Genomic DNA, 16,524 nt, shown 5'->3' on the forward strand with positions numbered 1-16,524 from the left:
TCCCTTCATCCGCACAAAAGACAAAGATAAAGAAGTTGAGGATGAGTCCTTGGAATGTGACGCGCCACCCCTGAAAAACTTGACATGATAGACAAACTAAGCCACTTCATCCAACAAGAATGCTTGACAGATTATTTACATTGGCGAGATTGCAGAACAGAAAGCAATCAGTATTTCGTGATTACTGTTCTAACAAACAAAAATGTCACATTTTGTTGTCGATAAAACATGAACATGAAAAGATTTTTAAGAAAACAAACATTCTAATGAGGTCATGTCTAGAACGCGACGGTCCCAAGCCCGTAGAAAACTTAGAAGTGAGGGTCCTACATGAATGGCACATGAAATCTGGCTCTGAGATGCTAATTTTAGCTTCTCCGCTTAAGTGCCCACTCCGTTTAATCAATTGTGCGGAGTTGACTGTAATAAACTTTTCTCAAACCAATGCTTTTTTTTTTTTTTTTTTTTCTCAGACACCTGGGGAAGGAGAGCACAAAATAATGGACTACATCAGGTGGTCTAAGTCTCAACCAGGTTATGATGGAAATACCCGTCATTGTTTATATGGGCTTGATGCTGATTTGGTAATGTATTTGGTTAACAGTATTTTTTTACCTATATAATAATTCCGGATTTGCATGATTGAATTAGAAGTATTGTTTGTTATTAGTGGTAGTTGTAATAGTTGAAGGAGGTGGTGTTATTGATTGATTTTGTTGTTTTTACAATCAACTTCTTGATTTCTTAGTCAATTGTTTTGTCTTCTTCTTCTTCCATTCAGGCCAAAGCTTCAGGCTGAAGATTGTATGGCCATCTTTTCAGTAAAAGGGGTTTTAGAGGGAAGCAGGGAGGGATTTTTTGAAGTCATCAGTCTAAAGGGCTTGTTTACAAGTGGTTGGTAGGGAGTTCCAAAGTCGGATGGTGGAAGGGAAGAAAGAGTAAAAATGATGGTTTGTTCTTGAGTGGGGGATTTCAAAATTAAATGCTGAGTTTCTTGTTTTGTTGTTGTTCCGTTCCAAATGGCTAGTTGGGATTTCTAGTTTTCCATTTTGTGCTTTGTGGAATACGAGGAGTTTGTTGATTGATCGTCTTTCATTTAGCGGTTTCCATTGGAGATCGTTCATGAGCTGAGTTACGCTCATATCCCGCTCATAGTTTCCACTGTCAAATCTGGTGGCCCGACGTTGGACTTTTTCTAGCTCATTGATTTCTTGTGACATGTGTGGGTCCGACACTGAGTTACTATAATTCAGTATGGGCCTGACATATGTTTCATAGCATTTCTTTTTCACAGATTGGTGGCAGTGGCGGATTTGTCTGTTGAGGAAGGCCATGGTTCTATTAGCCTTAGTAGCTATGTTGGCAATATGTTTCTTCCGCTTCATATTTCTGTCACTTCATATTACTATATTTGCTTATGATATGTTAAGAAAAAAGTGCTGCTACTTTTCACAAATCTATCTGAAAATGAAGAGAGATCCCTTTGTAACTGTAAGAATTGAAATGATTGAAGAATTTTAAGTACCTCCTATTGTTATTCATTGAGATAATAAAATGGGTCACAACACTTGGTTACTCTTTCTTTAAATATGAAGTAAAGTAAGATTTAACATAAATACCTCTAGCCACTCAAAGCAAGACTTTCTTGCATTGGTTGAAGGGGAAAGAATTTGGCTTTTGAGTTTTAGATCACAGTGTTGAAAAAGCAATCTGTAGAGTTAAGAAAATTTCAGGAAAATAACGCTACACCTTGTAAGCTAAAACCTGATTAATTAAGCAGCAAATAAATATGTCATCTGGTAAAACTAAAACTCATTAAGTCTTCTGTGAATTCTGAATATTAAATTTTTAAACTATTTGCTCTTTAGTTTGGGGAAAACCTTGGTTTGAAGCCCACTTTGATATATATATATATATATATATTTTTTTTTTAACATGGGCACAGGAGATGCTTCTTTGTTATTGGACATTTGTGTAATGGATAATTTCGGTTTCTTTTTTTTATTATTCATGTGACTTATCATTAAAAGACAAATATATATTGTATACTATACTCATATCAAATGTCCATTGTCTGGAAATTGAAGTGTGCCTGGTCTTATCTGATTATATATTTTGAAAGAGTAATTGTTTAGGATCATTTTTAATGAGAGAAATTGTTTAGGAACATTTTTAATGAATTATAAATGTCTTTTCTTTCTCCTTATTCAGATCATGCTGGGTCTTACTAGTCATGAGCGAAATTTTTCATTGCTAAGAGAGGAAGTAAGATTTGAGAAAAAGGACAGGAACAAGAGGTGGGTATCCACGAAACTGCATTTTAATTGTGTAATTGGATTGCTCGTTATTTCTTTTCTGAAATAAGGGGTGGGGTGGGGGTTGACATAAAGATTTTTCATCGCTTTTGACACATTCCACAAATAATTTGTGTCGCTAAGTTGGTTTTCATGCTCAATGTAACTTTATTTACACAATTCAACTCTCTTCAATGTTGCATTTTATTGACAGATTGATTGGTTTCAGCTTGTAGGATCACAATAACTCCTGCTTTTAGTTTCCTTTGGGGGGGGGGGGGGTCAATTTATTTTATTCTTCTATTTTCATATTAATAATAAAAAATCATTTCTATGGAGCCCATGTTATTCCATGACTCATAAATAAACATGTATTTGCAATGTATTTTGAACTTAAGACTATATTGTTTAACCTCTTTACTCTTTGCTTAAAAAAAAACAAAAACAATTTCAGACAAGGATCGGCAGAAGAAACCACCTTTCATCTTCTACATTTGTCGCTAATGAGAGATTATTTGGCTTATGAATTTTCTCCTGTAAAGGTTAGTGATTTTGATGACTTTTATTTTTATTATCTTCCTCAATATTTGTGAACCAATTTCCATAAACTACAAATAGTCTTTTGTTTATTTCTTAATGCAGTCTGGTTTTATTTATTTATATATTTTTGGGGTGCTAATTGTAGTTTTTCAGAGCTAAAAAATAAGCAACTCTCATCTTCTTTTTGGAGGAACAGTATTTTGAAAATTTCATGTTCTGTCAAAATGTGTAAATAGGCATATTTTTACAGATTTATCGTGCTAATGTGTTATATTGACAGAAGAACCCAATTTCTATTTCATTCATTACTAGTCACTTTTGATGCCACTTTTATACATTAGCGCTCTTGTGGTGTATGTCCTTCACTGGGGAGGTTCTCAAATACACCCTAGTTTAGTTAAGCTTGATGATATTGATCTTCCATATTTTCTGTCACTTGTTACAAAACTGAATTCAGTTCTGAATGGACCACAAATGGCATTAATGTTGTGGTTAAATAGTACAAACTGAAAGTTGTGTAACTTACACACATGTTACTTTTTTTTTTTTTTTTGTAATGGTGGTTGCGGTCCATTTGGCTATATACATACTTAAAAGGGCTATTAAAACATCAATAAATGCCAAATGAATACTCCCAATATACACCCACACAGTATTAGTGTTGGCAGGTGAACAGATGTATAGTAATGCTAACTGTCACTAATCAAATAACAATCTATGTCCCCATCCATTTTTCTATTTACCTTTCTTTATTTATCCCTCTATCTGTCCATGTGGCTGTATATCCATCTGTCTCGTTGTCTGTCTTTGAGGTCATGGAAAAATAAAAAGAAAGAAAGAAAAATATTGAGATGGTCCATGCATTACTGGCCTTGCAGAGCTGCAGTGTAAAACAGAAAATTTTTCTTTCCTTGAAAAGATTTAATGCTGATAGTGAGATTCGAACTCAGATCATTTAGGTGTAAATGCAATGCCAAATTCTCTTTGGCATCTGACTACCATAAAGCCTTATCTGCCCTTGGATGAAAATGACAGATGATCTGCATTAATGATGTATTGTTGGATGAGACAATAAACTTAAGGTGAATGAATAAAAATAACATCAATTTTCACTTGCAAGGGAGAAATGTTTTTTACGGCATTAGATTATAACATTTGTATTTTAAGAAGAAAGGCATAAATTTTGAACTACTAAGGCCCACATTACCAAGACATTTATAAATTTCTTATATCCGTCTAGAGCTGAATTAATCTTAGGGTGTAGTGATAGCAAAATTTGGTCACAGCAATACATTTTTTGGTAAGACAATTTTAGCACATTACGTCAAATGACTCATCGTGAATGAACTCTGTATATGCAGTGATGTGTCTTCGGTTCCGTATAGCTTTCTAAGGAAATATGTCATGAGATCGTCAAACTGATTTGTATAGACGTTGCCATTTTCATCTGTTTTATATTTTTGAATTGTTACTCAAATTTTTCATGTGTCTTCTGTCAATATCAAATTATGTAATAAAAATATCAATTGTGCACATCATTTCTCATTAGTTTTTCTCTGTACTGCTGACATTTTCTCTCATTCATGCCAACAATTACGAATATATTTATAACCCTTCTTAAGGTTAACATTGTAATATCACAGTGATGATGTGGAAGATGAGGTGAAATAATTTTATCTGTTATTTATTTTATAGTGATCAACAGCTGAAATACTTATAAGAAATGCTCACCCATTTATTTCTGGCTAGTCAATGACTGTTCCCTCTATGAAAAATAAAGAATTACTTTTCTTAATCAATATTCCTTTTTTCTAAAATAAAAAACAAAATATTGTTCTTTCATATAAGATAAAGTTGCTTATTTCTTTTATTAACCGTTCATTTCAGGACAAATTGCCATTTCCTTGGGATCTGGAGCGTTTGATAGATGATTGGATCTTGATGGGATTTTTAGTGGGCAATGATTTCATTCCTCATTTGCCAAACTTTCACATTCATCACGACGCTCTTCCTATTCTCTGGGAGGCTTACATGAAGGTTTTACCAACATTGGGGGGTAAGGATATTTCCTTTTAATCCTATTGCGACTTTTACCTCTTTTTTTTTTATAATGGATTAAAAAGGATAGAGATAAGATTTATATCTTTAAAAATCAACAAAACAAATACATTAATTACTAACTTATGTAACTGACGTGAGATGCTTTCAAATTATGTGTCACATGACTACGACTCCAATTGTATGTTTTGTAGCCTAAATGATTTTCAATTATCTTATCTACCCAGGCTACATCAACGACGGTGGCTACCTCAATCTTCCTCGGCTTGAAAAATATTTTGGAGAGTTGAAAAAGGTGTGACATTCTCTCTGTTAATTACCAATGTAACTATTATGTAGACTCGTTTTAATTAAGATTAATTATACTCTAATAATTGGGCTATGGTGGTAAGACTGCTGGGTATAAATACCTTGTAAATTAGATTTTTCAAAATTATTTGATAATTGATTGAGATAGTTGTAATTGTAGTCTCTAGCAGTCATTTTTTGAAAGAAAAGAAAAAGAATGATCAGTGCCCGAAAATATTTATCTGTTGTTATGTATTTTCATATAGCATGACAAGTCAGAGTTCAGAAATGCCTTCAGTGATCTCAAATATTTGGAAGGCAAGCTTGGTGAGAAGAGCATCAACGTGAGTGCTGGCAATGCTGCTGCTGCCGCTGATATGTTGAAACGGTCGAAGAAACCCAGAACTTTGGTACGTTTATTTTTAAGTTTATTCTTGTAAGAAATAATAGTAAAAAGAAGGGGCTGACAAATTGATGTCAGTATTAAATATACATGCCTGATAACCATAACAAGCGGTTCTCTTAATTTTCTGCCTTATGGTGGAATTCCATATTTTTCTAGCATCTCTGACATTTTTCGTCTTCATGTTTGTGACAAAAAAATTGGGGAAATTTTTTTTTCTATTATTATTTTTTATCTTTTATTTTAGTTTGTTTAACTTAGTTTTGTTTGAATATTTCATGAATGGGAAGTGCTTCAGTTGTCTCAATTTGACAGCTGTTTTCAAAAATTTTCTTACTTTTTGACTTTCACCTGTTAAGAGCACTGAACACGTTTTGAACTGTGAAATGACAGTCTCGCCCTTGGTTCATCTCTTAAGCTGTAACATATACGGGTAAATTATCATTCTGAATGAAAGATGAGTTTTCGTTTGGAAATATGAAAAAAACACAGTCATAGAGTATATATTTTTTTTAATGAGGGGGTTCATGATGGTCTGATTCGAACCTGCTTTCAGTTCCCAGCCGACTAAGACAAATGGTTGTTATAATCTCATGAAATCTTGTTTATTTCATTGTTCCATCTTGAATTGTTAAGAAATGTAATTAATTATATTACTATTGTGCAGAATTATAGTGTCCAGAGCGGGTGGTTGGATGGGAGCATCACCCTTGAATCATATACCTATGATGTTCGCATGGGTGTACGGTCCGATAGTGATGTCGTTTCTTCTTCTCTTTACTAGCCTATCCTGCTTCTTTGGTTTGTGATTGTATTTTTGACAGGGGATATTTTTTTTTCTGTAAATCTTCTGCCTGTTTGTTCTTGGTTATTTATAATTTAGCTTATGATATCTTTAGGTTATGATTTTGATTTACATTCGGACTATTTTTGTTAGATTGCTTGTTTTTTTTTTTTGTTTCAGCGGTCTCTCATATAACCTCAATTGTGTTGGAAGAGACCTAAAGAAACAAACAAACAAACAAAAATAGTGTCCAGATTTATTTTCTAATGTTCAAGCATATGTTTAATTTTTATTAATGTTGAACACAGTAGAGTTAGTAACAACCAATAACGGTGTGTAATATCAATGGTGCAAGTGAATTTGTAAACTGATAACTTATGGTAATAGGCAAATGCTAGTTATGATAAATTTATTGTTGTCCGTATACTAAACTACATAGAGATAGACAGGCAGGCATTGACATCATTCACTGATTATATTTTTTATATGAGCTTCACTGTTTTGTTTTGTTGTCTTTTTTTGAAAATGTAAATTTGGACTTTGTTCCAAACAAATGACAATTATTTGTTATTAAAAAAAAAAAGACTCGAGGAAAATAATGAAAAAGAAAACATAAAGATAAAATTACTACAGTATGCTTCTCATATAGCCAATAGCAGTCCAGAGTGCATGATATAAAAACAACAGAGAAATATGCTCTTTCGTGTGGTGATCAGTTTCAATCAATTCTATGATTTTAGCTGTCACAAGATTTGGAAAAGCAGATCAGACTTTTACTCTTACAAAAATGGTGGATGTCTGTTGTAAAAGATGAGAGGAAAGGGTGTCAAAATGCTTAAATTTATTTTCTCTTTCCCTTATTTTAAAAATTTTCTCTTTGAACAGCCCAGATTTGGTGGAGATGATATTCGATTCCTCAGTCAAGATGAGATAGGTTTGTTTAACTTTATTCTTACTCAATCTGATAATTCTCTGAGTTTGCATTGTGAATAAATTACAGTGGGGCATTGATAAATTGACATCATAACATTGCACCTCTGTCCCTTATTTCCCCCTATGACATTAGTAATTAACTATTTAGTATATCAATCGTGGGAGGTCCCATTAGCTCAAATTCGGCGTGAAGTCGAGATTATTTTCTGAAACCCCCCTGTCCACCCTGCAGGGTCTGTAAGATCTGGTGGAACATACTTTGCATCACATCCAAAGGGTAGCAAGCAATTGCTTTTGTCCATTTCACCCGAAAGAAACTGGGATAAACTCCAGTTCCATGGGCCTAATGGCTCTGACGAACTTTTTCTTTTTTTTTTCTTAATATCAATACAGATATACAGATGCAGTCATTAATAGAATTGCAATTACGGAAACAATTATAAGCCAATGATATCCATGAAAAATAGACAGTCAGTGAAAATGTGAAATTATCAAGAAGGGAAATCTGTTTCAAAGTGCATTTTACCCAACAACAACCTGAAGATGATGCACTAATTTCCATCATCACTTAAGGTAGAGATGTTGATTTTCAACATGCAAAAGCAGACCACCGTCAATGATTAATCAAATCAAATCAAAAGGCTGAAAGCTAACAAAGTACTCATCTTCAATATTAGCCCTTTTAATATGATTCCAGTTGAGGTTACCTCGCATTTTTCATTGGTTTCCCTTCATTTTGTTTGGTTATTTCTATTAATTTACAAAATACTTTTATTCAAATTATCGTCCAAGCAATGTTGATATATTTGTCTTGCACTGACATTTTCTTCTGATTGGAAGAGAGAATGTTTTATTGCTCTAAATAAGTGGCATGCCTGTTTTTTTGTGTGTTGGTTTTGTCATTTCCATTATTTTTATTTTGTTTCCCTTAAAATTTCCATTATTATTAATATTATTTTATCAAATTCATCTGACACCCACCGTAATATCATATCTCCTTTCATAACTTTATTCTTGTCTTTTTATTTCCTTTTTAATTTTCTTGCAATGGAAAATTATGTTACAGACTTTTTTAACAGGTTGGCTGGTAAGAAAATGATGTGTCGTCCTAATTTTATGATGGTTTGTGTAATTAACTCCATACTGGAAAAAGATTACATGGTTTTTAAACATACAATGGACTTTTAGGGAAAATGGAACGAAATAATCTTTCCCACTGTCTTTTTTTTTTTTCCAACGAAAAGGTTTGATTTTGGAGTGAGTTAAACATTGCATTATAATCTAGGCTATCCATGACAAACCCTCTAAGAGTCATTTTCAGGCCTGCCTATGACCACGAAAAATTAGTAGAAATATGGGTTTTTGGTTTCAACTGCATTACTAAATGGGCATTTTGATCCAATGCAACATGTTAAAAGGTAAAGGATCTAGTAAGGGTTTCACAGCCATATTTAATTCGGCTAAATGTAAGTTTTTAATTTGTGAAGTATGTTCCAGTGACTGCTGTTTTTTCCTCTGCAACTACAATTTTTTTAGTTTTCAAGGATGTAAGTCTGAGCATTTTTTTTTGAGTGGGGGAGTTTGGTCACTTGGACATTACACTTTGTTCAATGGATTTATATTTCTCCTATGGATATTTAGGCTGGTATATATCTATGAGCTGACTGTTTTGTTGTTTTTTTTTTTTTCAAATATTAATCAGTGATGATAATCTTCCGCTGATCCGCGGAATTCTCCCTTGATTTTGGCAGTGTCAAAAATTTTCCTCTGATAAAAGCTCAGGTCAAGTGGTGGATCCGGGGAAAAAATGACCATCATGTCTTTGACACCTGTGCTCAGTTGAATGAATTTTGGTGATAGTTTAGGCAAACTGGTGCCAGATGTCAAAAGTGAGACAAGGCAATTGATGGTTGAAAAGAAAGGAGGTTTGGGTGGGGGAAATGAGTCGAGATTTTATTTGTAAGTAGGTCAAGAGTGGTAGTAAAGTTAAAAAAGATTATTGTTATAACTTCCCCCTAATTAGAATAAAATTCCCCATAAATTAAATTATCTTCTCTCTCTCTCTCTCTCTCTCTCTCTCTCTCTCTCTCTCTCTCTCTCTCTCTCTCTCTCTCTCTCTCTCTCTCTCTCTCTCTCTCTCTCTCTCTTTCTCTCTCTCCCTTATCCATATATCTCTCTCAACCATTTTTCTATCAATCTTCATGTTAACTTTATAAACGTCATCTGGTTATGGAGAGATGAAATTAATCTGGTACAATTATAAGGGATGCTCAACTTAGTTCACTCTTTTTACCTTTGTGTTTACTATGTTTTAGAGTTTTAATTTATTAAATATACTTTAATCTTATTTGTAAGATCCGTAACAAAGATAAAACAAGTAAAACCAAATACTTTCAGGTCTTTTGACCAAAAGTTGAGTTTAAATCTCTTGAATAGAAGGTATTTTAAAAAAGTCGTTTTAAGGAAAGGACAATTCATTAAAAATTTACGTAAAGTAAGTTATTTCTCTACTATTCTGAATAGATGTACACTAGTCGTAGTAATATGATATACGAAACTATACTTTATGTTTGACAGATGGACTGATATATTTTCATCCTTTTTGACAAATTGCCATTATCATCACTGATAAATAATACCAAGAGTCACATGACAATTGTACTCACGGTTTCTTCTTCTTCTTCTTCTTCTTCTTCTTCTTCTTCTTCTTCTTCTTATTCCTCCTTGCCTGCTAATGCCTATTCTTGTTCTAATTCTTATTTGCCTTATTCTTCTCCACCCTCATGTTCATCTCACCTGCTTATATTTTATAGATTAAATGAATGTCGTGAGGGTTTGACAGATTTTTTTGTTGAAATTTCATCTAAATGCATTCAAAACGTATTTTTCTATAACTATAAATAGGATTGACATGACGTAAGAAACAAGCTGGTCAATCATAATTTGGAATACCCAAATTTTAACTTTGTTCAACCACTCCCCTCCTCCCGTTCCTCTCTCTCCCAGTCCATTCAGCACCATTGTCTATTCCTTTTGTTAACTTGAATATCGTCATAACTATAACTATCAGCTGTATGTATTAACATTTGTTGTCGTTTAAGCTATTCGTGTATTTATTATTCCTGCCAGCTACAGGGTGATGATGGTGATTAAAGGATAAATATAATAAATCGTTCATAACAAAATATTGGATTAAAAAGATTCATTTTGCGCTGACAAGTTCATAGGAAACTTTATAATCCCATAATCGGAGGGCAGGATCATTGCTAGTTTTTTAAAATATTTTCTCTGACCTGCTATTTATTCAGATTTATTTTGTGGGCCAAATTTGATTTGGATGTAAAGTGATGATTTAGTATCAAAATTTGAGTAGTTATAGCTTTCAAAAGTGTCAAAAAAGTATGGACACAAAGTATTTAGTTTGTCCTCATCTTTTTGAAAATTTGAGAAACTATTTCTGCTATTCTCTTGGTTGTCAGTTTTTAAAAATTATTTTTTATAATTTAACCCAAAGAAACTGATGAAAACGAATTTTTTTTCCCCATAGTTTTTAAAAATAACTTAATGTTGCAGTATTTTTGTGGTGAGTGTTACGAAAACATTCTTTTGCTACAGTCTCCTCAGATATCGATATATGACCAAATTGAATAACACTGCATCTATTTTAAAGTGACAATTTTATAGAAATGAGAATAAAGATCTTGTATTTTAGTTTGATTCAGATTTTTTTCAAGTTCAAGTTCAGATTTTTAAAACAAAATATACAGATTTAATGTTTATTTGTCTGTGATCTGATGTAAAGCCTCACAAGTTTTAAGAGATAGCCATCGAACACTGTTCTGTTAAACACCATCTCCTAGTCCTAAATAATGATAATTTACTTATATAATGCTCAACCTCCACATTCGTGCTCAGTGACGCTTTAAACCAGCCATTTACTATTGGGTTGCCGTTATTGGCATAATTTAACTCATCATTTTCATTTTCTTGGCCATGCTAACTAAATATCTAATATTCTTTTTAATAAGTTGATTCAGGCAAAGACCTGACTGATGTCAATAATTGTCATTCTTGATATTCGACAAGTTTTTGTTTTCTTTATATGTTTTATTTTTTAATAAATTTAATTTAAAGTTTATAAGCAAATAATATTTCATCTATCTGACCATCATTAGATCTAAACAACAGGGAGGGGGGGGGGGGGACATGTGACATTGTCTCAAATCGGTATTATATCAGGATGCTTTAAATGATAAATTTTTAAAATATTGTCAAGGCTATGTGACTTGGTTTACTTTTATATGTTTTATGTTGGGCTGTAGATTTAGTCTCTCAAAGTGACAAAACCTACAATTGATCCTTTCTTGTCTAAGATTCGGCCTATAACATCTGCTTCCCACTGATGTAATACCGATTTGAGATGTTAGGTCACATATAGGGTTAACAAAGAAAGAACTTGGGATAATCTGATTAAGATTGATTGTACATTGCCTAAAATTTTATGAAAGACTAATCTCTTTATATTTTTTTAATTGAATTATATATTTTTCTCTTTGTTTATTTATTCATTTATTTATTTATTTATCTTTTTGTCTATGTATTTATTTATTTATTGCCCCCAGTTATTTCCTACACGTGGATGGCAATTAATCTTACTGTCATTTTTCATTCCTCAGAAGCCATAGACATTTTGACTTTAGGTTCTTCATAGCCCAGATGTCCTCTTCCACCATTTGTAATTCCTCGACAGCCTCTTTTTTTCTTTTTTCTTATTTTCATAAATTTTATTTTTCAGATTGGCTGCAATTATTTTCTTTTTATATTTGGAACATTTATGTTTATTATTAATTTGGAAAAACAAAGTTAATCTATGGAATATATATTTCATTTTGATATTTTTGCAGAATTGGAGGAAAAAACTTATGTGCCTGATGAAGATTCAGATGAAGACTTTGATACCATGGAAGAGGAGTTTAGTCAGCATAAAAAAGACTATTACATGTCTAAAATAGGCCTACCTTTTGTTGGCCCGTAAGTGGACTTCTTCTAAGGGAAAAATGTACAAAACATTTTGGGATATAAATTATCACTAATAATGATTCGCCCAGAAAAACTTTTGGAGAGTGAAACCATTTTAAAATCTGCATAGAATATCTTTAAAATTCCAAAAAGTGGACTCAATTTGGGCTCAGCTCATAATTTGTCAATAATTATCATTACATTAATAGCTTCATCATCCAAATTAATCCCCAGCAATTGTCAGCGTGGCTCAGCGGTACGGACTTTGCTTCGTACCCGAAAAGTACAGAGTTTGATCACCCACCATTGCGCTGTGTGGCCTTGAGCAAGCCAACTCGCCCTAGCTCAATTTGCGGCGCTGCACTGTGGCTGACGCCTGGGTTATTCCAGTCTCCCCTTGGAATAGACCCTAGAGAATAATTTCCCCTCTGGGATGAATATAGGGAATTTTTTATTTTTTTTTGGTCAGAATTATGGAATTTTTTTCTGGATTTGGAATGTTCAACTTAAGTGAGCATTTTGAATTATTAAAAGAACTTGAAAATTAATGAAGGCTAAATGTAGTTTACACAACAAAGAGTACAAGAGTGTTTTCATCACTGTCAAGAAGCTGTAGAAAAAAGGGGCAATCAGTGTATTCTTTTTTTTTTTTTCTTTTATCATTTTATGTAGGTTCTCTTTTCTTTTTTCATTACTGATCTTCTTTTTGTTAATTTATTTATTCTTTTGATATTTTTTTTCTTTATGACGCTGATTAAAGAAAAGCACTTGTTGAAATTGATTAGAGCTATATTTCACAATCAGTTTTTAAAGTGAATGCATGTATTGACAGGACACCCATAACCATCATCTCTGTTTTTTAATTGATGAATAAGAAAGTAAATGGTATAATTAGATATGAACGTTTATATCAAACATTTCCATGGATTAACCATGCTCAATGTACTTCACATTGTTTTATTGAATTCCCTTGCAGGCCATAAGGAACCATTTTTCCTTTTCATACAGAACAAGTCGCTCTGCACTTTTTGTACTACCAATACTTACAATGTCCGTCACTGCATGTAGTCAAGTACTCATTCATACTTTAGTCGAGTTGGGTAATGGGTGTAAAGTGCTTACCCAAGTACACAATTTGAATTTCTGTGATCACTGCCACCCATCCGACTACTGATCATGCTTGTCATTGGTTGAATTTTGTGACAAAATGAGATACTGTACCACGAGGGGCAGCATGGCTCAGTTGTACGGTCTTTGCTTCCCACCCGAAAGGTTCAATCATCCGCCGCTGCGTTGTGCGGCCTTGAGCAAGTCACCTCGCCCTAGCTCACTTTGGGCGCTGCTCTGTGGCTGATGCCTGGGCTATTCCAGTCTTCCCTTGGAATAGACCCTAAAGACAAATTTCCCCTTGGGGATGAATAAAGAGAATTTTTTATTTTATTTACTGAGTCACCTCGCCACACAGGATGGTGGGTGATTTCAAGATTGAAAGCCTTAACTCCATTTCATTCTGTCTTGTTAACAAAGTAACTGTTGTGTACCAATATTAAGAATTTCCAAATTGAAAGAAAATAGATATTTATCTATCTAGATACAGAGAGGTTTTAGAATTGCGGATATAAAGTGGTTCTTCAAAGCCAAGAGGCTCATGGAGTTAGAGTTTATCCCGGTTTCTATAGCTTGAAACAGACAATAGCAATTGCTTGCTATCCTTTGGATAGATGCTAGTCTATCGCAAAGTATGTTCTGCCATATCTAACAGACCCACAACCCAATCACTGCTGGGTGGACAGATGGGTCAGAAAAAATCTCATCTGTACCAGGGATCGACCACAGTCCCTTTGTGTGTGTGAGGTGAGTGCTCTACCAGTTATTGTGGATATAAGGAATAGGGAAAACTGAAAGTATTGTGCTCACTTTTCTTCCTCCTTTAGGCAACAGTTGCAAGAGCTATCTGAAGGTTATGTACTTGCTCTCCAATGGATTTTGTTGTACTACTTTGAGGGTGTTCCATCTTGGAGTTGGTAAGTATATTTAATTATTTACATTAATACGATGATAAGATTGTATTTTTTTCTGTTTCGCCACCAGTTGAGACTTGCATTTGATTAGTCAATTAATATAACTTTGGCATGCAAGAATTCTATACTTGTATTTTATTTGCTGACCATCCTTTTCTTCTACAGCTGCATGAAATTAGAATTAATGCTATTATCAGTTAATCGATTTGTAGATAGTTATAATACTGGCCTGGCAAAAAAAGTTAGATTTAAGTTGAATGTTTGGGCAATGTCTGATATTCAATATGTTGTGAGTTATTTAAAGGATCATGTATGCCAAACTAAAAGAGGGAAAACCTATTGTCTCATTGAAAATTTAAAAAACAATATTTGTTTCTCTTGGTCTATTTTTATTTTTTATTTTTTTTGGGGGGGGGGGGGGGTGTCTTTTTGTAGTTTAGGAGCATAAAGTTTTATTTTTGCAATGATTTGTGATTATATAGTGTAATAATGAATTGAATATTTCATTCCGTTTTTGTTTTTTTCTGTTATGTTGTCTAAAAGTTCAAATAGTAAAGTTTGAATGGTATGATCCAGTTTAAGTAAACAAAGTGAATTGCTAAGACCAGGCCTGCATACCGTCCCGGAATTTCCGTATTTGTCCTGGAAATTTGAAAAAAATAATGGCTGTCCCGGAAACTACGGAAAGTTACTTTTTGTCCCGGAAACTACCACATCATCATCTCTACCACCACAACTACAGCCACCACCACTACCACTTCATTTCTGCCACTACTACTACAACAACCACCACCACCACCACACCATTATCTTTACCACCACCATTACTACAACAACCACCTCCACATCATCTCTACCACCATAACTACAACCACCAACACCACCATATAATCATCCCCACTACCACATCATCATTTCTACCACCACTACGACAACCACCACAAACACATTGTCCCTACAACATCCATCACCACATCATCACCCCTGCCACCACTACTACAACCACCACCACAACCACCATGTCATCAACATCGAAAAAACATATTTCCTCTTTTTTTGTGGTCAGTTATTCTCACCAGTGATATTGTTATCTTGAGGAGTTATCCAAGTCATATTGTATTTTAAACCAGTGAGTGAGGATACTTCTTTTGTTTCCAGCAGATTAGTTACTACTTATAATTACCACTGGCACCATTGTAACGACATGCTCTTGCTATCTTTTAAGACTTTACTTTTGTACGGCGTCTTGTTCCTGAAATTTGAGGTTTTATCCATAAAATATCCCTGAAATTTGAAATTGAGGTAGGATGCCTGTAAGATGCTTAAGTCAAGCTTTGTGAATTAGTATCTAATATAGTGAAAACTTTTTTTACAGGTTCTATCCTCATCACTACTCACCATACATCAGTGACATTCAAGGGTTCCAAGACATGAAGATCGAGTTTGACCTTTCAACTCCTTTCTTGCCCTTTCAGCAATTGATGGCTGTGTTGCCTGCAGCCAGCAAAGATTTAATCCCACCATCTCTTCAGGTTAGGGAGAAACACAGTTTTTCTTATGAAGAATCACAGATTTTATTGTGTTACAATTCATAAATTTGTCTGAATAGATCCGCCGTGGATATATACTGGGATTCAAATTTGGCCAAATTCAGATTTTTTAGCTCCAGGTTTGAATTGTAGTGTAGACCAAAATTTTTGATAAAAAATCTTTTAAATATTTTTTATTCATTCATTCATTCCATCCATTTATTTACTCATTATTTTATAAATTTCGTTCTTTTCTTTTTGGTTTGTTTTTGATGACGACAAATTAGTTTAAAAATTTACTTCTTATATTTTTCAGCCTCTGATGACTGAGTCAAGTTCTCCTGTGTTACACTTTTACCCAGTGAATTTTGAATTTGATCTGAATGGGAAACAGCAAAGTTGGGAAGCTGTAGTACTAATTCCTTTTATAGAGGAGGTATTCTTTTAATTATTTTTTAAAGAAAATTATTCATATTCAATTTTGTTTATCTTCAAAATTATTTACTTGTGCATTAGCATATAGAATTTTTCCTTCAATTTTAATTTTTTTAAAAAGATTAAAGATATCAGATGGACCTTCAGCCATAAAGACACCAAGAGGGAAAAGAAGAAGAAGAAGATATTGGAAGGATCCAGCTGTCAAATGAGACTGCTA

General features: G+C 33.5%; 1 protein-coding gene across 1 annotated transcript in view; it reads left to right on the forward strand.

Annotated features, from left to right (window-relative positions):
- LOC144971846 (5'-3' exoribonuclease 1-like) overlaps positions 1-16,524 on the forward strand; it is a 72,767-nt gene that overhangs the window by 11,329 nt on the left and 44,914 nt on the right. Inside the window, exons 6-17 of the mRNA XM_078912922.1 lie at positions 474-584; positions 2,212-2,297; positions 2,749-2,836; positions 4,722-4,890; positions 5,120-5,187; positions 5,447-5,590; positions 7,253-7,301; positions 8,367-8,387; positions 12,205-12,331; positions 14,254-14,343; positions 15,716-15,872; positions 16,186-16,305. Coding sequence (XP_078769048.1) covers positions 474-584; positions 2,212-2,297; positions 2,749-2,836; positions 4,722-4,890; positions 5,120-5,187; positions 5,447-5,590; positions 7,253-7,301; positions 8,367-8,387; positions 12,205-12,331; positions 14,254-14,343; positions 15,716-15,872; positions 16,186-16,305 — 1,230 coding nt within the window. The remainder of the gene's footprint in view (positions 1-473; positions 585-2,211; positions 2,298-2,748; positions 2,837-4,721; positions 4,891-5,119; positions 5,188-5,446; positions 5,591-7,252; positions 7,302-8,366; positions 8,388-12,204; positions 12,332-14,253; positions 14,344-15,715; positions 15,873-16,185; positions 16,306-16,524) is intronic.

Source organism: Berghia stephanieae, chromosome 4 (genome assembly GCF_034508935.2).
Source record: "Berghia stephanieae isolate SIO BIC M18660-M18661 chromosome 4, UCSD_Bste_1.3, whole genome shotgun sequence".
Taxonomy (NCBI): Eukaryota; Metazoa; Mollusca; class Gastropoda; order Nudibranchia; family Aeolidiidae; genus Berghia; species Berghia stephanieae.